The sequence below is a fragment of the Phallusia mammillata genome, chromosome 3 (genome assembly GCF_965637545.1).
Source record: "Phallusia mammillata chromosome 3, kaPhaMamm4.hap1.1, whole genome shotgun sequence".
NCBI lineage: Eukaryota > Metazoa > Chordata > Ascidiacea > Phlebobranchia > Ascidiidae > Phallusia > Phallusia mammillata.
Window position 1 is genome coordinate 25,593,264 of NC_137254.1, and position 24,416 is coordinate 25,617,679.

Sequence of the window (24,416 nt, forward strand, 5' to 3'; positions counted from 1 at the left end):
ACAGCACTATCACACCAAAGTGTTTCGACGTTGTCGATTTTACTGCAAACGTTGTTAAAAAGCGAAATACATAAGCAAAATAAAACGCAACATGTTCGAGAGAGAATGGTGTGTGTCGGTATGCAAGGTCGGCTGGCGGCAACAGCCATCGAGCAAATCACGGCGTTTCCCGACAAAACAACGCTCCTCTACAATGGACAAAGCAAGTTGTCAATCAAACGATCACGTGATGGTACAGGCTCCGCCCCTCAGGTAGCGCCAACAACGAAAATGACGATAGCATATAGTGCTGGTATGCGCCATGGCCATTTAAGTCGTGGCAAAAACAATTGGGTACAGAGCCATCGGCCTATGGACGTGGCGACTCGTTTGGCGCCTTGAGACGCCACCCAAAAACCGTGGCTTTTTGTTACGCCAGTAAGTGTTCGTAGTCTTGACAACGTCTGCTCAGGGCCAATGAGAAGGCGAGATGGTAAAATTCGGCAGGAAAAAAGGCGAAATGCAATCGGCAGTTCGGAAATTGACTAAAACGGGCGGTCAACTGCTGGAAAAGCGACTTTTGGGATCATTTTGTCCAAACAGTGGAGAAAAGACAAGGTCGCTGGAACGCGACAAGAAAGAACACATGTGCGCAAACGGTGTATGCTGATACGTTCGGAGCGAATTTCAATACTGCAATGATAATACTAAGTGAGATTACAAGGCGGCGCAATACAGGAGCTGTTAAACGCTAGAAAAACAAGCAAAAAGAATAAAAAAGAATACTGGTCGGGTCGTGCGAGGGCACAAGATATGCTGTGAACATGGGAGGTCGCTATGCTGATGGAAATGAACACAAAGGTCCAGCCCTGCTCACGAGTGAGACAGGCGCCGTCCGTATGTCACATAGATAGGGCGTAAAAAAGACATGGCGAACAGATACGTTTAGATACACGCACACAAATGGAAAGCAATGTTGTCGTCGTCGTCACACAAATTCAATAAGGTCGTCATAAAATAAAAAGTGTCTCTGCTGCAATCGTCGATATTGTCGCTGGTCCGTGTACTCATGGTCGGTAGGAATGGTCAAAATAGGGTCGGTGGTCCCGGTTTGTGACGTCATCACTTCTTTTGACGTCATCATTGGTGATCGAGCTAGTTGCCACGGAAGCAGACCGGGCCGAATTCGGCGCCGAACTCCTGATCTTGTGCGCCGGCATCGGCGATCGCAAAATCGGTGATTGGCATTCGTCCGACCAACGTGGTGTCGTATTCGATCACTGTCTTGGCCCATTGATGTCCGCTCGACTGTAAGGAATATTACGAGTTAGACAAATAAGTCCTTAAACACTGCAAACATCGACATTGCAAAGCTGCGCGACCCAAAATTTGCTAGGTTAATTTACTCTAATTTTTTGATATTTCATAAACTTTTGCTCCTCGATTTTTATGTTGATTTTATTTTAGATAGTGGATTCCCACTTTTTCATTTTCGGAATGAAAATTTATCAATCATAAAAAGTTAAAAAAAAAGCATGGAACCAATTCAAGTTGTTTGGAAAAAATACAAAGAATAACTTCAAATATGCCCAGTAACGTGCTTCTTTTTGAGGACATTAATTTTCAAAATAAGAAATGTTATTCAGTCGTAGCGGCTGCGATTTATTGATTTCCCCAAATACATGTCGCAAAATCAAACTTTAACGTACCGCGCAGGTGTCTTCAATGACCCGGTATTGGTTACGTTCTTCTTCTGCTTCGGCCGAGAATTCAGCGTTGCCGAAACCTCGGAACTTGACAGCCCGATCTGTGCGGCCATTTTCGTCGCTGTACATAATCACGTTGCGACAGAACAACGTCACTTTCTGTGTGACGTAATAAAAGAACAATGTCAGTGTCACATTCAAATTTTGTTTAAAAAATGTTTGAAGCACGGTTAATAATTTCTCATATTTTGGGTAATATAATTAAAATCATGAATTTTAATTGTGCCCTAATACACATATTTGCACGTACAGTAATTCGGACAAAACTTGAAGTCGAAGTACAAAATATTTGTGATGTGGTAGGGCTTTAACTAATCGACATCGGTTAATCCGGGCAAATTTTTGGGTCCAAACAGGTCCGGATTAACCGAGGTTTACAGCATTTTAACATATAATTTAGCTGGTACAAGTCGGATATTATAGCTTACCTGTTTCGCCCTTCCAGTAAGCAAACGTAAGAAAGTAAGCTGAGATGCGTAGTCGGCATGGGCCACTCGAGCATCACGTGCTGGATCGTATGTAATCTTTCTTCCGTTTCTGTATAGCAAAGAGTCACGTATTAATTGACCGTAATGTTTTAACAGTAAATTATACTTGTATTTTTTAGTTTGAAATTAAAAGCTACGGGTAAAAATATTACTAAAGGTTTGAACAACGATTGAGGTTGGTTAGACAGGTCGCATTGTGCATCATTTGTTCTGCAGCGCGTTCAAATATGTTTGAACAGCAACAATACTAAACAGTATATTCACAGTACGATGTCTTTGACAGTTGTAACTGTGATCAGCGTGAATCAAAGTGTACATTACTTGAATCAGAATAAACATTTCCAACTTGAACCAGGGTTACCAACATTCACCAGCGTTAACATTACCATCTTCTTAATATCTACTTAAATCCTTATCATTTGTTTCCAAAGCGTTACTTACGGCATATCTTCGCCATAGTAAACGTGGTCGCCTGATTGGCCGATATAGTGGGTTCCGTTCTCTACACGACGTTCTGTCGGATACACGCAAGTCTCCATGGTGTCAAAGTTGCAATACACCTGTATGCTGTCAGCCTTGCAACCACCGTTAGGATCAACCCAGCGAATACCTGCAAGTACATTAGATAGTTTTAAAAAAAAATTCAATTAAGGTTTCAAGTACAAATTTTAAATTAGAACACCTGTGAAAATGTATATGATGGGCAAAAAAAGATAAGTAACAAACATCAATTGCAAAATACATAAAACAAATTAACACATAGGGTTGGACATACATTTTTGAGCCCAACTTTAGTAAACTAGTATGTAGCAGTAAGATTTTACCATGTTCGTTCGTATTCTTTAAGCCTTGTTTAGATATTTGACTAGCAAAAATCGGCGACTAATCTTTTGATATGTCATATACGTGCAGTTTTTGTCAAAGGTAACAAAACTTTAAAATAGGCCCATTATACAGCAATCACAAGAGTAACATATGCGAAGATGCAAAACAGAATGGCCAAAATATGGAAATTTGCACTATGCAGTTTCAGGTATATAACTTACCGCTCTTGGATGTGACGCCTTGTTCGCTTTCAGCCAGGAAGATATCCAAACAGGAACGAGCTGGTTGTTTTCTGTCCATTCCAGTTGGTGCCTTGATGGTTTGTACGGATGATTCGAGCTCTTTCAGGGCGAGCATGATCTGTGAAACAAAACAGTTTTAAATAGTGAATGGACCAGCCTTAAAAGATTTGTACAGGAACAAAATATCCAGTTTAAAGGGTGTATAAATTCAAGCAAAATAAGACTTTTCCAAAGGATGTTTTGTAAAGAATCAGTTGTTATTAGGTGATATGAGTTATGCTTCCACAAAACACATGTGTATTCTGTACTGTATTAGATAAACAAAACACAAATTAATTTACAGACAAAGTGGCAAGTAGTTTGTACAGGTGATTGAACTTTAGTATATATCGTTACCGTTTTTTCACACTTGGCTGCACTTTTGAGTCCATCAGTTACCCAATTACGATTAAGTATCGAATTTTAATCGGTAGCAAATACAACATATTGTTGTGGACGCATTATGTATTTTATTATTTGACCTTATAGATTTTTTGTAGCAAGCCTTACCTCATTGCCACGTTCAATAGACGCATCGTCGTTGACAGCTTCGTCATTGACGGTTCCGGGGCCTTTGTAGCTGTAAACAGGGGCACGGAAGGCTGACAAGTCCATTTCACGCTAAAAAATGAAAAATAATGTTAATGTTCTGCTGTAAGATATTTAAGTCTTGGAACCAAATTTTTTGCAGCATAGTAACAACTTCTTTGTATACATTTACATTTTAGGTCAAATTTAATAGCAGTACTTACGCCTGGGGGTCCTGGCGGGCCGGGGGGTCCCATTGCTCCTGGAGGTCCCTTAATACAACAAAACAAATTAGCTTCAACTACGAACTAATATAGAAAACCTTAGCCAATGTACAATTTTGGGTAGAAGTACTTCTCAAAACAAAAGCAATGTTTAACCAGTTCTAATGCATCTTCACAATCGCTTGCATACTATCTTTATGAACAACATTGTTGAGTAACTCGAGAAAGACTTGTTATACACGATCCATGCTGACAACTGACAATGAAGTAACAGATTTTCTTACCTTCATACCGTCGTCTCCGCTCTTACCACGTGGACCAGCTGGACCTTGTGGACCAGTGTTACCAGTGCCACCAGGTTCGCCAGGCGGACCTCGGGGACCAGTGTTACCCTGCGCAAAAACACCAAGTTTATTTCAGTGTTTCCAAAAAAATATTTGTGATCCAATTTACAGGGGACCGTTTTTAACCAGAATATTATAAGTTTGCGAGTTAGGCAACAGTTTTAGTGTTTATTACAAAGTTTTCATTGACTTAAAAAATGCATAAAACTAAAGTACTTACTCGCAGACCACTAGGTCCTGGAGGTCCAGTAAGGCCAGAGTCGCCAGGTTTGCCCTTGAAAAAAGAAAATATGCTGTTAACTCGACTGCTACTTCAAATTAAACATGATATTGTAGTCACTTTATACATGAGAACAGAAATGCCAAAGTAGCATAAAGCATATATATTTCATAATGACTACTTTTTTGTGTTTAGCGGTAATACTCAATAAACAAATAAAAGTAACAATAAAAGGGTATGTTGACTTACAGGAGGTCCAGGAAGTCCGGAAATTCCGCTGAACCCGCGATGACCTTTGTTACCCTGTCAAGTAAACAATGGATATTAGAACTGATTCCATTTACCTATAGGCCAGAACACATCCACAGAAACACACTAGCACCAGTTTTAGCAATTTTTAGGTTTCAAAAAACAGAAGTAACACAAAAATATGCCAAAACGGAATACATTCCCAGCTAAAATTTTATGCAAGATATTAGCTGTCTAATAAGATTTTGAGCTAGAATACCGACGGTTTAAAACGCTTCGAGGTTACAATATTCTGTAGTACAGGCTATTCATAGTAGGCAGATTTTAAGAGCAAATGGCTTTTTTTCTTACCCGAGGACCAGGGCCGCCTTCCTCTCCTTTATCTCCGGGTCCACCTGGAGATCCCTGTACAAGCAAATAACAGTTTTCGTTAGTTTAAGGCTTATAATAAAAAGTAATTGAAAAAACGTACAAGTTCTTTCAAAACGTAAACAAAGATAATCATGTCTTTTGAAAATATGAACATAGACATTTTATTAGATTCATGAATATTTCAATTATTAGCTTTAAACAGAGTAAGCTGACGATCAACTGATTCTAAGGAAATCCGTTAGAAAGACGCTAGGCCTGGAGTTCGCCTCATAGCGACTGATTTTTTTGCATTGAAAAAACATCATATGTAGCAGTCAACTTGTAATAGAGGTAAGCAATTTCATAACTATATGTAGGTTACAAATTGGTGGCACAAAGATTCGCAAAAATCCTTAGTAGTAGTTTATACATGATTTACAGGCAGTAGAACTTAGCAGGCAGTAGAACTGCTTTTAACAGGCAGTAGAACTTACAGGCATCCCACGGCCTCCTTCAACTCCAGGGGGTCCTTGTACTCCTGAGGGTCCAGGTTCGCCTCTTGCTCCGCTCTTTCCTTCAATACCAGGTAGACCAGGCGGTCCGGGCATTCCTGACACACCTGTGGGTCCTGGAGGTCCAATATCACCGTCGTCACCCTGGGTGGAAAAATATTACGTTTATTTTTTGTCCCATGTTTGTACTTGTAGTGTACATGACGAGTGCTTATTAAAATTTGGGTTTCATAATTAATTCATTTTTTTTAAAACTATCGATTAAATAGTGATTTGTAATCTCTTTGCAGCAACGGACACCTTGGATAAATTTAGCACATATGTGAATTCATTTAATGTTTGTTTTTTTGTATTCATGGACCTATTGAACAACCTTATGCACTAATCGGCGAACACAAGAACACAAGAGAAATTTGCACAAATCACTTTCTTAGAGGTAGCGCGATTTACCCTTAACCTCAATAAATAGGCACAGCTTTCAAAGTGTGCAATTTTAGCATAAAGCAACGTACCTTGGGCCCAAAGGATCCGTCGCGGCCAGGGGCACCCTCAGGTCCAGGCTCACCTTCGTCTCCACGCTCACCAGTTGGACCAGGTCGACCTTGCGGTCCAACATCACCAGGCAGCCCGCGTTCTCCTTGCAGACCCGGACGTCCCTGTTTACCGTCTTCGCCCTGAAACGAATCGTTTGATTAGAAAGGAATGTCCACGAATATTGAAATGCAAGATATGAACTAAAATAAGTAGCTGAATTAAAACTTCGAGTTGTTATGGTTTGCAAAGATACCATTTGAATAAATTTATTAAAGGTATTGGAAAGAGCTATTTTAAACCACAGAATATAGCAAATTCAAAAACAAACAGTTGCAAAACCATGGCTAGCAGCGGTAGATGAGACGCACTTTAATTATATCTTCAAGCTAAAAAGGACATTACCTGTACACCACTGGGTCCTCTTTCGCCAGACGTTCCTGATGGACCAGGTAGACCCTAAAACACGCAAACCTTTTATTAAAAACAAAAAATAGGAAATATAATGTTTTTTAATTATTTATCGTCTGATTGTGTTACATGGAAGAAACTTTCCATTCTTAGTTATTTTGTTATTTACTGTTTTCATTAGCATGTGAAAAACTGTTACGGAAAAAATAATGCCAGTTTTAAGAATACCAAAAAAGTTGTTTTGAATTGGTCTAACAAAATAGTCATAAGATTAAAACACATTTGCACTTACTGGTAGACCTCTTTCTCCACCAGTACCGATATTTCCTCTAGGTCCAGGACCTCCCTACATAATAAGATTGTTAAAATCGTTATTCACATAATTTCAATACCTAAGTGTAATTCTAAACGCGCTATACACGACTAAAAGTTGCTTTTCGTTAAAATACTGCAAAATCTACCATTTTTAGACATTGCGTTTATTAGATATGTCAACATAATGTGAAAATAGATACGTACCGGTGCTCCAGGCTCTCCAGAGGTACCACGCTCACCAGGTTGTCCATCCAAACCACGTGGTCCTAAATATCAACAAAATTGTAGTTACAATCCACAGTTAATGAAACCTATGGCTAACGTTAACAAAGACGGTTAAAATTCATGAAAAAATCAAAACTTTTGCCCGGAAAATGCAAATAACCAACAATGCCGTATATTGCTAAGCATTCATTTAAAAAATAATAATTTAGGGTTTTAAACGAATTAACAAAAAAACAAAAATTCGTTTTGCTATCAACTATGCTTTTACAACCCAAGTGTTTTACAACCCATCATCCCTTTATTGAAGGTGATAGACATAAAAAATTTACTTTTTAGAGAAAAACAAAATATGACAAACCACATAATACCAGAAAGGTAAGCGCATACCTCAAACAAACAAGAATTTTTACTCACCAGGTTCGCCTTGAGATCCACTAGGTCCTTCCTCTCCGTGTGCTCCTTTAGTTCCGGGTTTGCCAGGTTCTCCAGGGTTACCTTGTTGCCCAGGTGATCCCTAAGCAACGAGTAATGTGATTCAAAAATCGAACAACTGTATTTACATCAGGTAGAAGCTGTCAATGGCTTTTAAATTGACGAAATTTATATTGCTGTTTTAAAAATAAACGTTCGCTTTTCGAGGTTTTTTCGACTCCCTTCGAGTTATATGTTGCAGTAGAATGACGAAAACGGGTTATACAAAGGTGGGCCTCAGCGACAAGGTTCTTATTGAAAAAAAGAACATAGAAACCTATGAGTCCTAAAGCTAAAAAGGCTGAGTCGTAAAGTTAAAAGGCTGCCGCGAATTAAACCATCTTCAGGTCACTTGGTGTTGATTTGTTTGCATACAACAAACCGTTAAAGAAGTACAAGTTGATTACTCAGTGTATTGTAAAGATGCAACCTTATCATGGAGGGATTTGCGTAAATAATATCTATCCCTAAGTATATGTGACCCGAAGCTTTAACAAAACTACCCAAAATCACATCCCATGCCCTAAATAGATAATTCGCCTACGAAATATTTAACAACTATAATATTTTAAACCAGTGTTTTAGCTACTTACTTGGTCGCCAGGGGTTCCAGGCATTCCTTGAGGACCGGGGAATCCAGCTGCGCCCTATAAATACCAGAATCACCATGAAAACCGAACAAACAACTAGAAACCAAGTTCGAAGTTTACTTACAGCAGGTCCAAGTGCACCTCGGCTACCTTTACGTCCTTGTACACCAGTAGGTCCCTGAAATAACACGAATTAGATTTAAAACACCCTATAAATATGTATTTTTAACCTCCTAAGGTCTAATGCATAGAAAAGCTTAGTGAATCTTGAGGAAAGATTTCAGTCCCGTAAATCTCGTAGTAACTAGCAATCAGATCAATTTACGTGATTGCTAGTGATCAAACAGTATTGAAATGTGGTGAAACAATACCAACACATATTAACCATTGTAAAGATTACTTTCATAATAAACACAAAAACTTACCGGTGGTCCAACGCCGCCCGCTGGTCCCTGCAGTCCAGGTTTGCCGCTGTCTCCTTTGGAACCACGTAGACCACTAGGTCCTTTCTTACCAGGTTGTCCTTCAGATCCCTGCAAATATAAGATTGATCATATGTGCTCGAAACTTATAACAAAAGGTGAAAAAATAAAAGGGAAAATAGCGATTTAAGTAAGTGTAGTGTCTTTATTGGATTAAACAATATTGATTGTTGCAAAAAAAACATGTCAAATTGTGAGAACGGTTATTTATTTGTATTATCCTGTAGTGTGTAGTATTATTGCAAAAAGGTAATTTCAAGTCAATGGGAATGTTTTTGCACTTGATTAATACCTTTATAGACTTAATGAATCATAATAAAGGCTTAAAATGAACTCAAAATTTGCCTAGCTGTATATGCGATTAATCGGCGTACGCATTAAATATGCCACAAAAGCAAAATTTCCAATTGCCCAGATTACGTTATATACGCAATATATTCGAAGTTGTCACTATTATGTCCATTACAATACAGTTCAGTACCACGAATAAGCAAAGTGATAGACTTACAGGAGCCCCAGGATATCCAGGTGGTCCTTCCACTCCGGGAATACCGCGATCTCCCTGTAAATGGCAACATTTTAAGATTAGCATAAGATTATTATTTTATATGTAATGTTAAAATAATGTTTTACACATAAATACAGTCTGGTCATTTTTTTTCTGAATGTTTAGGTAGTTTTGACATCGGTACTACAGTGGTATGATTCTATTTCAATAAGGAACTGAAAATGCCAATTACGTGAAATAATATCGCACGAAATTCATCGACTGATTTCGTTGCTTGGAATATATTTTCCAGTATGAATTATTCAATTACATAAACAGTATTCATCGATGACCATGCTGCCTGTTAAAGAGTCTGATACTGTTCAGTTCAAACACTCTCAGTACCGTGGTATGAATTTAAAGTTACAATTTGGATTAGAGTTTTATACTCACAGGTGAACCACGGGCTCCGGTTGGTCCTTCCTCGCCAGGCGGTCCCAAATCTCCCTTTTAAAAAGAAGGAAATTTTACAAAACACAGAAGGGTTTAAAACAGTACTAATAAGACATAGGAACAAAATATAAATGGTTTGCATTAAGAAATGCCACTTATTATTAAACTTATAATATTTAACTTATAAGAAATTGTAAGAATGCAAAAAGTCGTCAAAAGAAAATTTGCCGAAACGTTTAAAAACTAAAGCATGTGGCTTTTTACGTCTATTTGGGCCGTTATTTTCACCATTAAACTTATATACAAATCCGCATTTAGTGTTCCACAAGAAAATTTATTATAGACAATTCTAAACGAAAAAGCAAGTTAGTTGGTTTCCTTGTAAATAACATGTATACTAGAAGGGCATTTGTTGTGATAAAAACGAATTCAGCTTTTTACAAACCTTTTCGCCGCTGAGTCCTTGAGGTCCAGATGGTCCCATGATTCCGGTAAGACCCTGAAAACAAATCAACATTATATAACAGAGGGAATAAAATCTACAGCAACACAAAAAACAAAAGCATTAGGACCACGTTTGCTTTGAAATGTTTTACAATGCTTGAGAAAGCTTATCAGTTGCAGGGGTGAAGTATTTTATGATTCTCGCATCAGAACTTCTCAAAAAATTTAATCATATGTTTTTTTTTAGATTTCGGGTAGGACTAAGTCTATTAATAGATAGACATCTGTTACAGAATACTCTGGTGCGCGGATTGGCCCATTTCAAGTCAAGACAACGAACTTCGAACTTACCCTTGGTCCCTCTTTTCCAGGTTCCCCTTCCAAGCCTGGTGGTCCAGAGTCACCCTAAAAGAAATTGAAGTTATAGAGACACTCAATACTAAATAGTGAGAAAGAATTCTTATAAATGCTATGTTGCAATTGTCTCTTAAGCCTTGTTTGGAACATTTCGTTAAGACAGTCTTAATAAACCATAAATCTAACATTACATTACATCAAAACTTTCCTTATTTTATAACACGTCTATTTTAGGTATTTTTCCAAAAAGACAACATAATACAAATGTAGCAATGTTGGTAGCTGTATATTGAAGGCCGGGTGACATTTTAAGATAGAAGTTGAAACTAAAAAGCAATATTCCCATATAACAGTTCACCTGTTCGCCCTTGGCTCCAGACAAACCACCAGGACCACGCAATCCCATAACTCCCTGTGTTCCCATTGGTCCAGACTCACCAGGTTCTCCTTGAGGTCCCAATTGTCCCTGTAATGATATACAGTGTTAATAATTTAAGTGGAGAGAAGCTTAGCACAAATCTATATAGCTGAACAGTATGTTGACATTTCGTAGGGTTCAAGCTTATTTTTATAGTGTGTTGTTTTGAAAGTTAGTTGGAAGATGAAACAACATGTTAAAATTTGCTAAAAGAGCTAGCTCAGTTTTATATAAAATCTGAGAAGAACATTTTAAAGTAAATAAAGCATACGTACACTTACAAACACATTTTACAAAAACATTGATACGCCTATTTCTATGTGGTTTACCTTTTGTCCATCGGAACCGGGTATACCAGGTGTTCCTCTTGGTCCGGACTGACCCACAGGTCCAGGCTGTCCAGATTCTCCAGGGAAACCTCTCTCACCACGCGGTCCATTCTCGCCAGAAGGTCCTACTTCTCCTGGGACACCCTGTATCGAACATAATAAGGTGGCAATGGTATATTCTAAGTGAACATTATGTCGGTTCGTGTTTTCACATATGTTTGTGTGCTAACAAAGCAAAAATCAAAACCTAGGCAATCAAACAGTTTACAATTGATTTGTTTTATAGTGAGGCTAAAAGACAAGGATTGGTGCCTACAAATTTCATAAATGTATGCAAGTTTTTTGCCTTGAAATGGAAGGGGACATAAAAATATATTAACATTGGGATAAACCATGGGTGAAAGCCTAATATAATTGTTTTCACATTTGTCTCTCAAAAGTAGTTCATTTATAGGTTGGTATGTTTATTGTACAATGGCTAACAAATGGCTTTAACCAGCGATTGGATGGAACATTCGTTTTTTTACTTACAGGTTCACCAGTCTTTCCGGGTTCTCCAGAAGGTCCAGGGTTGCCAGGCAAGCCTTGGAAACCAGTTGGGCCTGGAGGACCGGTTTCTCCTCTTTCTCCAGACACACCCTGCATGAACATAACGTTAGTAAACGTAAAAAAGGGTTTGAGTCACATAACAGTACTAAAAAAAGCTGAAAGTTTTTAAACGGTATGTTGTGACCTTGGGTTTCCCACCTTTCAATGAAAGCAACACTGTTCTTGATAAATTAAAGTTGCATATTTAGGCCCTGCTAACATACCAAAGTAGTGTTCGAAAGGGTATCCAAGAACAAAAATGACTTTTTGTTTAAATGTGTTGGATGGTGCAAAACTGCAAACTTCTGGGGCCTGTACAGCTTAATACACCGCTGGCGACATAAAAGAACTTGGAAAGCTACAAAACTAGCATGTAATTGGGAATGTTTGTGACGTTACAATGCACCAAGCGTTAAACTAAGATGCTCGACCAAACAGAACATTTGCAGTTTTGCCCACCGGTACAAGGACCTTCATAGTAATATCATAACATAACAATCTGATCGAGTTTTTAATACCAAAATGTCGATTAAAACTCATCCAACTTACAGAAGGTCCAGGCGGGCCAGATTGTCCAGACTCTCCGTCTTTACCAGTCAAACCACGCTGACCAGGTGGTCCAGAAATACCCTTTTCACCAGCCTTTCCAGATTCACCCTGTATTACGAAATATGTATTGTTATTTTCGAGGCTGAAGAAGAAGAAGCATTGTAGCCGGTTATGAGTTTTTAAAGTCCATCATTGTTAAATAAACATAAAGTTCAATCTAAAAGCAGCTGTCATTAAGATTTGACAAAATGTTTGATTTTTTAGTTTATTGAATGGATTTCAAAAAAACAACTGCTTCTTCTATAGGAAAAAAACATTCTTTGAGTTAAAGGGACAAACATAGGGTTGTTTACTTTGCTGACAAATACTTACAGCAACTCCCTTGACTCCAGGGAAACCGATCTGGCCCTGTGGACCTTTCTGTCCAGGTGGACCAGCGGGTCCTGGACGACCATCATCCCCAGGAGTGCCCTGTGTTACAATAAACAGTATTACTGACAAGTAAACTGAGAAAATTGGTATGATTCTGGTTTCGACCCATTTGGAGCATTGCTGTGCAAATACCAAAATTTTTTGACCAAATCAACCAAATTAGTTTTTTTAAGCATATTTTTTTCATTAAACAGGAAAAGTAACTAGTACTATGGGGAAAATATAGTGCCCTAATAAACCAAGCTGCTACATACGGTGTTAAGCAAGAAGTTGTTGAAGTTGAACAATACAAATAACTTATATTCCTGTGTGTCACTGAAAACAAGTTGTAACACTACAATCTAATTTATCACTTACAGAAGGTCCTTGTGGTCCCTGTCTTCCCTCATTGCCAGGCTTTCCAGTGAGACCCTGGGAAAAACGCATTGAATCAGTTTTTTGGACAAAGCATATGTTTTAATTGGTATGGCATATTGTTTTGTTTATCAAACAGGACAAGAGTTTACCTCAGCAGAATAAATGTTGTATTTTCACAAAATTAACCAAAAATTAATTTTATGACGTTTTAAATAACACAATTATTGGGAATAACATGTTTTGCAAAAATACGATGCATACCCTTGGTCCTGGCAGACCCGGTTCTCCTGATCGGCCTGGGTCACCAGAGGAACCCTTTGGTCCAGATCGTCCTGATTTACCCTTCTTGCCTGATTGACCCTGCAAGGTAGATTTGTGTTTTAGGCCATTAAGTACAATAAATAAGGTTTTGTTAAGAATTGCTTGACCAGAACTTTTTAATGAGAAAAGCAATGGCTATTTACAAGCATATAAAACAGTATATTTATGGTTGAAAGACTCATCGATTACAATAGTGTTTTAGTATAAGAACTGACAGTTGCGTACTTGGAGGAAATAATTTCAAAGCACCAAACTTACCTTAGCTCCTGGCGGTCCGTCCATTCCAGGGAATCCTCGGTCTCCGGGATTGCCCTAAACCACAAAGATAATTTTTTGACATGAGAACTATTGTGCTAACCAAAATTACTTGACTTGCATGAACTCGCTTATTGCTTACATAACTACATATTTTGATCAACTCTTTGCAAGAAAAATGTGTATTGACTATTTGAACTTAAGGACATGTAATTTATTAACAAAGTTTGAAAGCAAAATTTTAACATAAAAATGCAAAAAGAATTTTAAAACTAATAGGTTAACAGACATGTCTTACCCTTTCTCCTGGGTTACCGATGGGTCCATGGGGCCCAGCTTCACCACGGGGTCCCTGTCAGAGAAGATAATTTAGAAAAAAATGTAACAATATGTATAAGTTTACAATATTGCGGGCCAGATTACTTCAATATTTAAAGATTTTTGACATTATCATTATACATTCCTTCAATTTTAACTTACCCTTTTGCCTTCTTCACCCTGTGGACCCATGAGACCCTGAGGCCCTGTGCCTCCCTGAAAAAATAGCTACTTTTAGAGAAAGGTTCAATCCAAGCTTATATATGAAACAAAAAACCTTTAACTAAAGTTAAATGACAACAGTAAAAATAGGTATCTCATAATGCAAGAATAAACTAGAGTTTGTCTTGTACTTGACAGCAGTAAGTATTAATAAATAAGTTTCAGATAAACAAAAACATAAAAATAAAGTTGCAATTTCAAATTTCCTTTGTTTAGGTTAAAAAAAAACTAGTAGCAAAAAACAAACAAAACTTAAAAAACAAATGGATTACCATGATACCCTTTGGTCCTTGGTCTCCTTTGTACCCAGTGTTTCCAGGGTTTCCCTGTAAAAATTACCAAAGCTAAGTACTCAGCAAACTGCAAATACTTAGTTATTAGGTAATGCCTCTATACTTTTTCACTGCTAAGTACCAGTATGACAATAAAAAATTTAATGTCGCACATGTAGTTGTTATGACTGAGAATTTACAATTTATTAGACAGTATAATACAGCACAATTAAAAAAAATTATGATTTTGAAATCAGTGTAATAAAAAAAGTTCTTCAAAAATTCAACTTAATCAAGAACCAAGACATGACTGCTAATTTGAAGCTCAAAAATAAGTAAAGCAATTAAAGCTAGTGAAGTACAAAAAAAGTATATTCTTTCTTAAAAAAAAACTTATAAAAAGATGACTTATAAAAACTGACCTGGTTTCCTTTAGATCCTGGGCTACCGATGTTACCTTGTGGCCCCTAACAACCAAACACAAAAATTGTAAAACAAGCAAAAACAAAACATGTCAATCAAATCGACATCACTTACGGGTGAGCCTCTTGGTCCTGGAATGCCTGGAGGTCCAGATATTCCTGAAGCGCCCTGTTGAGAAATTAACATAGCAGAGTAAATGAAATTTGGCTAAGGGTAATATGTATGCTAATGTATTTTTGGCATGCATTGATAAGTGAAGTGATCAAGTATGCAGCTTGCATTTCACAACTTACCGTTGAACCTTTAGCACCTGGAGAACCGTCAACGCCAGAAATACCCTGAACACAAAATGAAAACATCACACTACAATATATACAGAGAAGTTCAGGTGGCCATGAACAATATTCGTAAATTACCACATATAAGAGTTCGCAGACATTTTTCACATTGAACAGCAATTGCTTTAACTGAGATGAAGTAAAAAACAACAACTGTACAATAAACTTACCGTTGCACCACTTGGACCTGGAGGTCCAGGGGTACCAGAGTCTCCACGTGATCCCTGAGGACCTTCTGGGCCTCTAGCTCCGGTCGGACCAACTTCTCCCTAAAAGAAGAATACATGACAAGTTAGGTGCCAAAAATAGGCACTTTTAAGAACACAAAAGCCAAAACATATGTTTTTAACAATGGGCCACGGGATACAAAAATAGCAAGAAAATAATTTAACTTTTGTTTGTTTTAAAAAAATCTGACTCTTATTGAATCCAGTAGGATTTGCATTTCCATTTTTTTATCTGTTTTACAATTTTGATGTTGGCCTTTTGTGCATAAAAATGTAAGTAAAATGTTCAGATAATTTTCAAAAAGGGACATCATTGATATATGCCCTAAAGTGGAACATATGTATATACCTTAGATCCCGGAGCTCCATAAAGACCTGGTGGTCCAGGGTTTCCAGTTGGACCCTAAAAAAGAAAATTGTTAATCACGATTAACTAAATTGAGAACAAATGAAACTTTCAAAACTATTAAAATAGTGGTAAGGATATTTGTAAACTTAGCACATTGTTTGTCTTTAAGGCAAAATTCAGATATTAAGATATGTACAAGATATATACTTACTGGTGGCCCAGCTTGTCCAGAAAGACCATCAGAACCTCTTGCACCCTGCAAAAAAACTCTCATTACAAAAAGGAAAAGGTTGAAATAGCCAGCAAATGTATGTTACTGATATGCTGGTACTGTGTAAAAACCTGAGAAAAACAAGATTTTTGATAGTGGTACGGTTACTTACAGGGGATCCACGCGTTCCTGGTGGTCCCTTGCCGCCTGGCAGACCACGGGGTCCTTGCAGACCAGATGGACCAGGTTCACCAGTGTGACCGGCTTCACCCTGTGTAGAAGGAACAAATTGTTACAAATAAAAAATTTCTAAATCAAAACAAATTTTGTTGCGTAAAAACATATGATATGTGAGACACCTCTACAAACAATATCAACTATTACAAAACTTGAAATAATCTACATAAAACCAGCTTTGTTTTAAGCAAACGATACATCATGAAATTGTAGTACTCAGTTGGTTATGATAAAACTTACATCAACTCCAGGTTCTCCATTTTCTCCCTTAGCACCGTTAAGTCCAGCATGACCCTAAAATCAAAGCATTTTTAGAATTGTTTTACAATTTTAAATACCAGAAGAGTTTTGAAAACTTGATATTATGCATTGCAGCAATAGCTTATCTATTTAAATCACATGTCTTTAACATTTAAGTTGACGCTGCTTTGCTTTAAAAATTGTCAAATAGATTAGATATAAGCTGCAGACAGTGCACACTGTTTCGACCTATAAGGTCTCATCAGTGCAGCTGGTGACGAGAGACCTTACAGGTCGAAACAGTGTGCACTGTCTGCAGCTTATCATTTATTGGCTCATATGCTTTTAGATTAGATATAAATATTGAGTTTTAAAGTCTTACTCTGTGGCCCTTGGCACCGTTGCGACCAGGAGTTCCAGAGAAACCACGGGGTCCCTGAATTTTAAAAAGTAGATTGGATTAATTTGAGTGTATGGGGCTTGGTGAAAGAAAACACAGCCCCACAATAGCACTGGACATTCACCAAGCTGGAAATAACTGCACAGTGTTAAAATGTTAGAGCACAAAACATTGAAGGGCACAAATAGTGGATGTAGGCTGAACAACTGCAGCTACACTTTATTGTAATAGAACGAAAGAGGCAAAGAAAGTATATTATAACCATGTAAAATGTGACAACTTACTTTTAATAAAGACTTCTTATAATGAATTAGGATGGAAATATCTAATAGAAACAGTTTTCCTTAACACAGGAAGTTACATACCTGGCCACCTGGAGGTCCAATTGCTCCTGGTTTTCCAGACTTACCATCTTCTCCCTATATTCAAGTTTACAATTAAGTGGGGAATATGATACTGCACAAATACAACAATAGCTTTTGCATTTTAATTTGTATATTTTCAAGTTATTCCATTAAATGAAGACTACACATACTAGTCCAAAGGAAAATACCCCTTTTTATCATAAAAATGACTCTTTGCTGCATGCAATTTCAACTTTGGGCCCAAGTCAGGGTGAAATACTTACATCGCTGCCATCTTTGCCAGGTAAACCAATGGGTCCCATCTGACCAGAAGGTCCCTAAAAACAGAAATCACTTAAAACCATAGTTCAATATACAGGTTTAATATATCACACACTACCATGAAACACTATATGCGGATCCAATGATAAAAATAATGGGCCTAATAGACATAAAAAGCGATATGCTTTGTTGTTTAAATGTTTCAGGAAATGCTTATGCCATCATCAGTGATATGAAGGGCCACACTATTCTGTTAAAATCCATGTTTTAGCAAATACTTATCACTGCTATTGAATTCCTGTATAGTTTTTGTGGCAGTCAACATTATGCAATGTACTTACTGGTGGTCCAAGTTCACCCGGTTCACCAGGAGGTCCTTGGAAACCTTGGGGTCCAGGAGGTCCATATGAGCCTGGTGGACCTCTGGGTCCCATTACACCCTAGAAGACACAAAAAATCCATGAAAAATATATTTTGCAAGGGTATTAAAAACAAAACATAAAATAAATAGTAATTACAAGCCTAAATTTATTTTAATTTGTGGTTTATGCCAACCTACTTTAACATTACAAAACATAAAGAGTTGTTTTTATGCTTTGTTCTATTTTGGTATCATGGGTTACTGCAAAAGTACAAAAACTTACTGGTGAGCCAGCAATGACGCCAGAAGGTCCTTTTTGTCCATCACTGTAAGCACTAGCGCTCTAAAAAATACCACAAAATTTAGCTTGTTTCAAGTGTTGGACACACTGAAGCAATATGGCTTTTTGTAGTATTGCTTTTTATGGTTCAAAATAGTTACATTTGACAAATATCATACCCCATCAAGTCCAGATCCAGGGGGTCCAGGTGGTCCTGGTGAGCCGGGTGTGCCGGGTCCACCATCTCTTCCAGGTGTACCACGTTCACCCTATTTCATACAAACTGTTAGCCAAACTATATGATTTAATGCAAAGATATTTCAAAAACAATATTTGAAAACACTAAAACTACTGGGAGGAATTCCTCTCAAGGTAGTAGTTTTAAAACCTAAGAGCGGGAATTTACTTGTGAAGTTGACAAAACACCCAATTTTGAATGATCATTGTATGGTTTAACATATACTATGTAGTAAATGGGGGAGATGAAAATGTTTTGAATTATTAGATGAGAAGAAAGGTTAGAAAACATTAGCTATCATAGTTTAACAGAAACAGTGAAACCATACCTTGGGTCCTCGAGGTCCTGGTTCACCATTTGGTCCAATGCCGCCAGCAATACCCTACATAGATCAACAATTACAAAAACCCAATGCTCAGGTGGATAGACTTTTTAATAAAGTACAAAATGGTAAAAATGCATTGAAATGATACACACAAATACATTTATGCCAAAACCCAAAATGTGAAATACTTTGCATGTGCTACATATTTATACTTATAAATAGCTTGTTTATGTTTTTCTATTTGAATAAGGTAATATAAAAAGTTCACATACAGCAGGTCCTGGGGGTCCTGGTGGTCCAACGTCCTGAAACAAAAAGTGCTTGTTTGGAAATGTAATAGAAGGTAATCAAACTTGTTTACATATACAAAAGGGCATCTGTTTGACTTTACAATAGGATTTTACATTGATTTTAATTTTTCGATTTGATTGTAAGTTTTTTACCCTAGGGTTTGTGCGGCTTGTATCTTACCAATATTATTTCTACAACATGATCCATACTACAGTTTTGACGAGGGCGGTTTACAATCGAGTAAATATGGTATTACTTATTTTATGTAGGTAATGTGATGCCCCAAGTTAAAGCAATCATTTTACTAAGAAAGTGTTGTTTTTAATGCAAGTTTGGTACATTATGCAAAATAATAGGACAACAAATTGACTTACTTCATATCTTATTTCTCCAGAGTCTCCCTTTTCCCCTTTCTGACCCCTTGGCTGGAGAAAATATTGTATTGTTGATATTAAAACACAACCTGCTACCAAATTTACTAATTAACATTAATACAACTACACACAAGTTTTTTAACAATTCTATCACTTTGTTACAAAATATATACTTATCCAGCAGTTCGAAAGTTGATTCTTACCCCTGAAAAAGAGATGAAGGTAGTTTAATAATTTGACAAGTTGCCACTTCAAATTTTCAGTATCAAATTAGGGAACTTTCCCCTTGTTAGCAACCGCTGAAGTAGAACGTTCACAAAATTCTGTCTACATATTGTTTGTTGTTTATATGCCTTAATCATTGCGATGAAAAACTAGTAAATTACCTTGGACTGTGCCAACACATTGGGGACAGCAATGGCCTTCAGGTGTGACCTGCTGTTCGCAATTAAGTTCCCGGCAAATTATGTAGTCGCATGATACTTCTCCGTCACTGCAAACGCATACTTTGCATATTGTCGGCTTAAACACGTCTCTCGATGCGTAAGTCTGCCCCTCGTATTCGCAGCCTCTTTCATTTTCTGATTTTCCACAGTAAAAACGCGTTAGGCGGAAAAATTAAGGTCGAAAATGTTTGTGGTCAGGCAGTGCCTACACTTCGCAACGGTTTACTATTTTCGTGCGAAATCAAAATTGGATCAAAACATATGCGAATGCAATGTTTAAATTGACTTTCAATTTTGCGTTTCTATCTGCGAAAGAAACTCGTTGATTGAAGTGAATGGCACATTGGTTAACCGTGATGCATTTATTCGCAATGTGCCGAAACGCGAAATACTTGGCTACGTTGAACGCGCATTTTGAACAACGCTATATTTTTTACACACATAGCACACTCTTGTACGCCCTCGTGCGGTTGCTAATTCCCAAGTCAGAAAGTTCCCTGATGACGCATATGAGCGCAAGTGCTCAAAAGCGTCAGAAAATGGGCCACAAACCAGACGAAACGTTATATAAATACACAATGTTTTTTATGCTTAGATACGAACAAACACTAGTTTTCTGCAAATAAAGTATGATGTTCCAAAACTTAGGAGGTTTGACAATTTGCTTGATCAGTAACAATGCCTACTTTTATTCGGTTATTAGGTGAAATGTGTTAGGCGACATGCAGATGATTTTTCACCATTAAAGCTTCTTCGGCACAATGCGAGAAATGATACAACGGTTTTTCCAACAAACTTTGCATTAAAAAAGTGTGCAAGGCATAAACAAAAATGCAAACATTCAGCCAATACAAAAAACTTCATAACGCCCATTCAAATAAAAGCTGTATTTTAAATCGACGCATTGTAGGCTTATTAACAGATAGTTTTGAAATTTGGTTTAGGCAAGCGTTATGAAGTTCGTTGTTTACATGCAACCTTAAGTGGTAAAAAGAAACACACACAAAAAATAACAAAAGTCATGCAAGCTAAATAGACTATTTGGAAAACTACTGTTCGCTAAACTGGTTGTGTGGATTTTTTGTCGTTGAATTTTACACATTAGATAATTTTCAAGTTACGTCATCAAGTTACTCCACATAATACAAAGCAGTCCTTTTGGAACACTAGTGGCAATATCCGTTGGAAAATTGCAGTAATTCACCACGAACGGTTCCAAGCAATTTTACCAAAATTACAAAACCGGTTTTATTAACCTATATTCGGGTTTTGTACAGGATAAAATGGCAGTCCTCGCCGAAAGCACTCATTACGACGAAACTGGTATTCAAAGTCGATTTTGCACGCTGCAATACTGGGGCGTTTTTTTACAAGGGGTTCTGGTGTTTAGCAATCGACATGCTCAAGCCAAAACGGTCTTGCTCGCTGAACCGTCTGCCCAATGGAGGGCGGCGTAACTTAAACTCGTGAAATTCCTTCGGCAAAAAGTCGAAACCGCGCCTAGACATGAGGAAACCAACTTCGAGCCGGCAAGGCTATTTTCCTTGCACATCCGCAACGAAGTCATCCGTAACGAACACTGGTTGGCCGCGTGATCAGGACAAGGGCCCTACTGTTTAAGGTAAAGTAACACCTGGTCATGTGAAACGATGCAAAAGCGTTTTACTGTCACCACTCAACAGCCCAATGAAACTGTTCATCCTGTAAGCGCAAAACGCCACAGCGAACAAAAGATCCGTTCTAAAGCCTTAGGACAAGAATAAACGTTTTATTACGCATTTTCACGTCACCACGGTGACAAAATTTGGTTTTGTTTAAGCCCAGCACATTTCGCGCACTTACGTTACTGAAACGAATTATTGACCGAACTACAATTTTACAGACACCGAATTTAAAGCACTGTCCTTCAGACACTGGAAACCCAAAGGAAAAGTCGGGTGTTATATAAAGGTTAAACGGGTAATAGACAATGAGTCATAAAAAGTGAAAGTCTGCCAACGCAAATTTGGAAAAGGTCACCTTCCCTAATGATAAGTGGCTAGGTAGTTTGTGGAAAGCAATTACTCCACCTTTTTTAGGTGTAAAAATTTACAAACCCGTCCGTTGAAGTGCATCAAAACACACGCGCACCTACAGCTATAAGCGGCTCTTCACGCAAAAGATTAAAACTTCATTTTATTCAATCAGGTGAGATTTAACTCAAGCTGTTTAATCCGTTTGCATAAGAGCCTACTTGGCCAAGTGAAAAGTAATCCAGAATTTGGTTAAAGACGTTGATAATAATCGCATTGGAACGTAAAGCTAAATGTCAATGGACCAACATAAAACCCAGCAGCGTTCAAATGTCAAACCAATATTGCATACTTTTCTTATTAGTGCCTTGTTGCCAAAACCTTGGTTGGTACTGTTGGAACGCATGCGTGTTGTCTGGAAACGGTTTTTACCATTATTAGATCGCTATCATTATTTGCTGCTAAACAAACACCACTTTTATATGCGTGTTTCGCAAATCTATAGTTAAAAAGTTTGAGACCGCAGGTAATTAAGTGCAAAGGTCAGATACTCAGCGGCGGATTTACCATTGGCACGTTATCTACGATAAATTAGTGCTTAACTTATTTCTTGCATGTCGCTGCATTGGAATGTGCGAATTGCGAAGTTCTGGTGGATTATTCTGACATCATTATTAAAAAGGTTATATTTTTCTGGGCCGTTGAGAGATAGCGTTCAGGCTCTAGCGTTTATAGAGCCCAGCCTTCTGTGTTGGCAAACATTGTCTAGACATCATTCATTAAGGTAAAAAGTGACACACTTTCCTTTCATGGGCAAGTTCAATGCTATAAACTTCTTTTTTTTCATTGTGTTTGTTTTAGTTAATGCGCGTGATAGGCGTTTAAAAGCATCAACTTTTTTTCGTTGCAAGATTATACTTGCAAAGTGCCTACATATTTTACCAATACTCCATTGCTAGATTATATGGGCTACGTGACAATAGTGTCAGATCACAAAAAATCGATTGCAGTGAATGCCAGACATTTTGGCTGACGAAAATGCCAAAATGCGTTTTTTAACCATGGGAAACCAAACAATAATGTGAAGCGTATTGCCCAAACCGTTTCCGGAATTTGGACTTGAACCAGGCCCGCTTGCACAAAATAGCAGAGTGTTGAGACCCAATAACATGTTGCATATGCGCGTAGCTGCTGAAAGGCATTTGCAGCATTTACGAGTGTTATCGCAAGTTACCGTGAAATTCAGCGACCAAGATAAGGACACCTATAGCATCGCGAAATACTATAACACACCTTATTCTAGCCCCGAGCGCAATCTCTTGTATTTGAGGTATGTAAACCTCTCCACAACGCTACCAATTACACCATAGCGAATTAACATGCGCTGAAAATGAATGTTAAGTTGTCTGTAATGACTTCCTTCACACAAAATCATTGTAGATGGGTTTCCGGTTATAATTTATATGAGTTAATGCTATAAATGGGCAATACGCTGTTACATAACGACACTTTCGTTTCATAAAAGTCTTGGTGACAATAACATGTTATTGCATTAACCTAAAGAACTACGTTGGACTGGTGGAGCAACAAAGTACACAATGCTTTGAAATCGCGTTTTGGTTTATAATATCTTTTCATTCAACGTATTATATCCAACATCAAACTCCCAATGGAACACATAAATTCGTTCGTGGTTTTATAAACTTTTACGCCTCAATGGCTGCAAAGTGACTTACAGGGTAAGGTAATGACAGTTCTACGGTCCATCCACCAGGGCTAATTATACCTTATCGTTGCAAAAGCGATAGCTGATAAGTGCGATTGGCATTTGCGGTTGCAAGTGCCACAACATGACCGTAAAGCGAGTTAGTACACGGTTTTTGTAAATTTCATATCATGACAGCGAGATTTTATTACATTATGAACCTCAATTATATTGACTATACGGTGCGACACACTGTTAATGATATTGCATGCAAAACGTGTTGCGAAGCAGGTAAGGCATGCCTTAGTCAATACAAAATATCTTACCTTGTCCAAGAGTGGCGTAGGGGGACAGCATGAGAAGACATATCGTCAGTTTCCAATCCATCCTGAACCGGCTATACAAGTCGTCAGCGGCGACTGTGTATATTCCGTCCGGCAAAACGTCGCTCTTGTCCGCACCGCGCCTCTTCTGCTGGTGGAAGCGCGGCAGCGGTGTTCTGGCGCTTTCGCTTGGTGCTAGTATCAAGTTTGAAACTCCAGGCAACCCTAAGGTGCGGTTGCGTTGAGTGTGGCTGTTTGGGACTCGCGCCGCGTGGATGTAGCCGTCGGATTTTTTCCTTTTTCACTCCTGGAGCCTTTTTTCGTCGCGCATCACCCACTGCGCAGTTGTTGTCACACCAAACTGCGAAAAACTTCGCCCCCAATTTTTGAAAGCCGCCGTCTGTCTAATTAGATCC

General features: G+C 38.0%; 1 protein-coding gene across 2 annotated transcripts; it reads right to left on the reverse strand.

Annotated features, from left to right (window-relative positions):
- Nucleotides 1-22: 22 nt before the first annotated feature.
- Nucleotides 23-24,262, reverse strand: LOC145218817 (uncharacterized). 2 transcript variants are annotated; one of them, XM_080086223.1, is made up of 54 exons: nucleotides 24,004-24,262; nucleotides 19,900-20,095; nucleotides 19,515-19,566; nucleotides 19,122-19,154; nucleotides 18,853-18,906; nucleotides 18,466-18,555; nucleotides 18,290-18,349; nucleotides 17,987-18,085; nucleotides 17,648-17,701; nucleotides 17,385-17,438; nucleotides 17,002-17,055; nucleotides 16,620-16,673; nucleotides 16,315-16,413; nucleotides 16,143-16,187; nucleotides 15,932-15,985; nucleotides 15,526-15,624; nucleotides 15,311-15,355; nucleotides 15,132-15,185; nucleotides 15,017-15,061; nucleotides 14,595-14,648; nucleotides 14,263-14,316; nucleotides 14,081-14,134; nucleotides 13,786-13,839; nucleotides 13,468-13,566; nucleotides 13,207-13,260; nucleotides 12,790-12,888; nucleotides 12,418-12,525; nucleotides 11,812-11,919; nucleotides 11,281-11,424; nucleotides 10,892-10,999; nucleotides 10,528-10,581; nucleotides 10,178-10,231; nucleotides 9,733-9,786; nucleotides 9,301-9,354; nucleotides 8,736-8,843; nucleotides 8,435-8,488; nucleotides 8,314-8,367; nucleotides 7,664-7,763; nucleotides 7,229-7,290; nucleotides 7,002-7,055; nucleotides 6,704-6,757; nucleotides 6,280-6,441; nucleotides 5,750-5,911; nucleotides 5,256-5,309; nucleotides 4,905-4,958; nucleotides 4,656-4,709; nucleotides 4,376-4,483; nucleotides 4,092-4,139; nucleotides 3,850-3,960; nucleotides 3,280-3,418; nucleotides 2,675-2,843; nucleotides 2,174-2,282; nucleotides 1,689-1,844; nucleotides 23-1,287 (listed from the first exon to the last, which is right to left on the reverse strand). In XM_080086223.1, the coding sequence occupies exons 1-54, from the start codon at nucleotides 24,062-24,064 to the stop codon at nucleotides 1,135-1,137; spliced, it is 4,419 nt and encodes a 1,472-aa protein (XP_079942349.1). In that variant the 5' UTR covers nucleotides 24,065-24,262; the 3' UTR covers nucleotides 23-1,134. The 2 variants fall into 2 exon arrangements, with proteins under 2 accessions (XP_079942349.1, XP_079942351.1); XM_080086225.1 differs by lacking the exon at nucleotides 19,900-20,095 and having other exon boundaries at nucleotides 24,003-24,262.
- Between the last annotated feature and the right edge of the window lie 154 nt (nucleotides 24,263-24,416).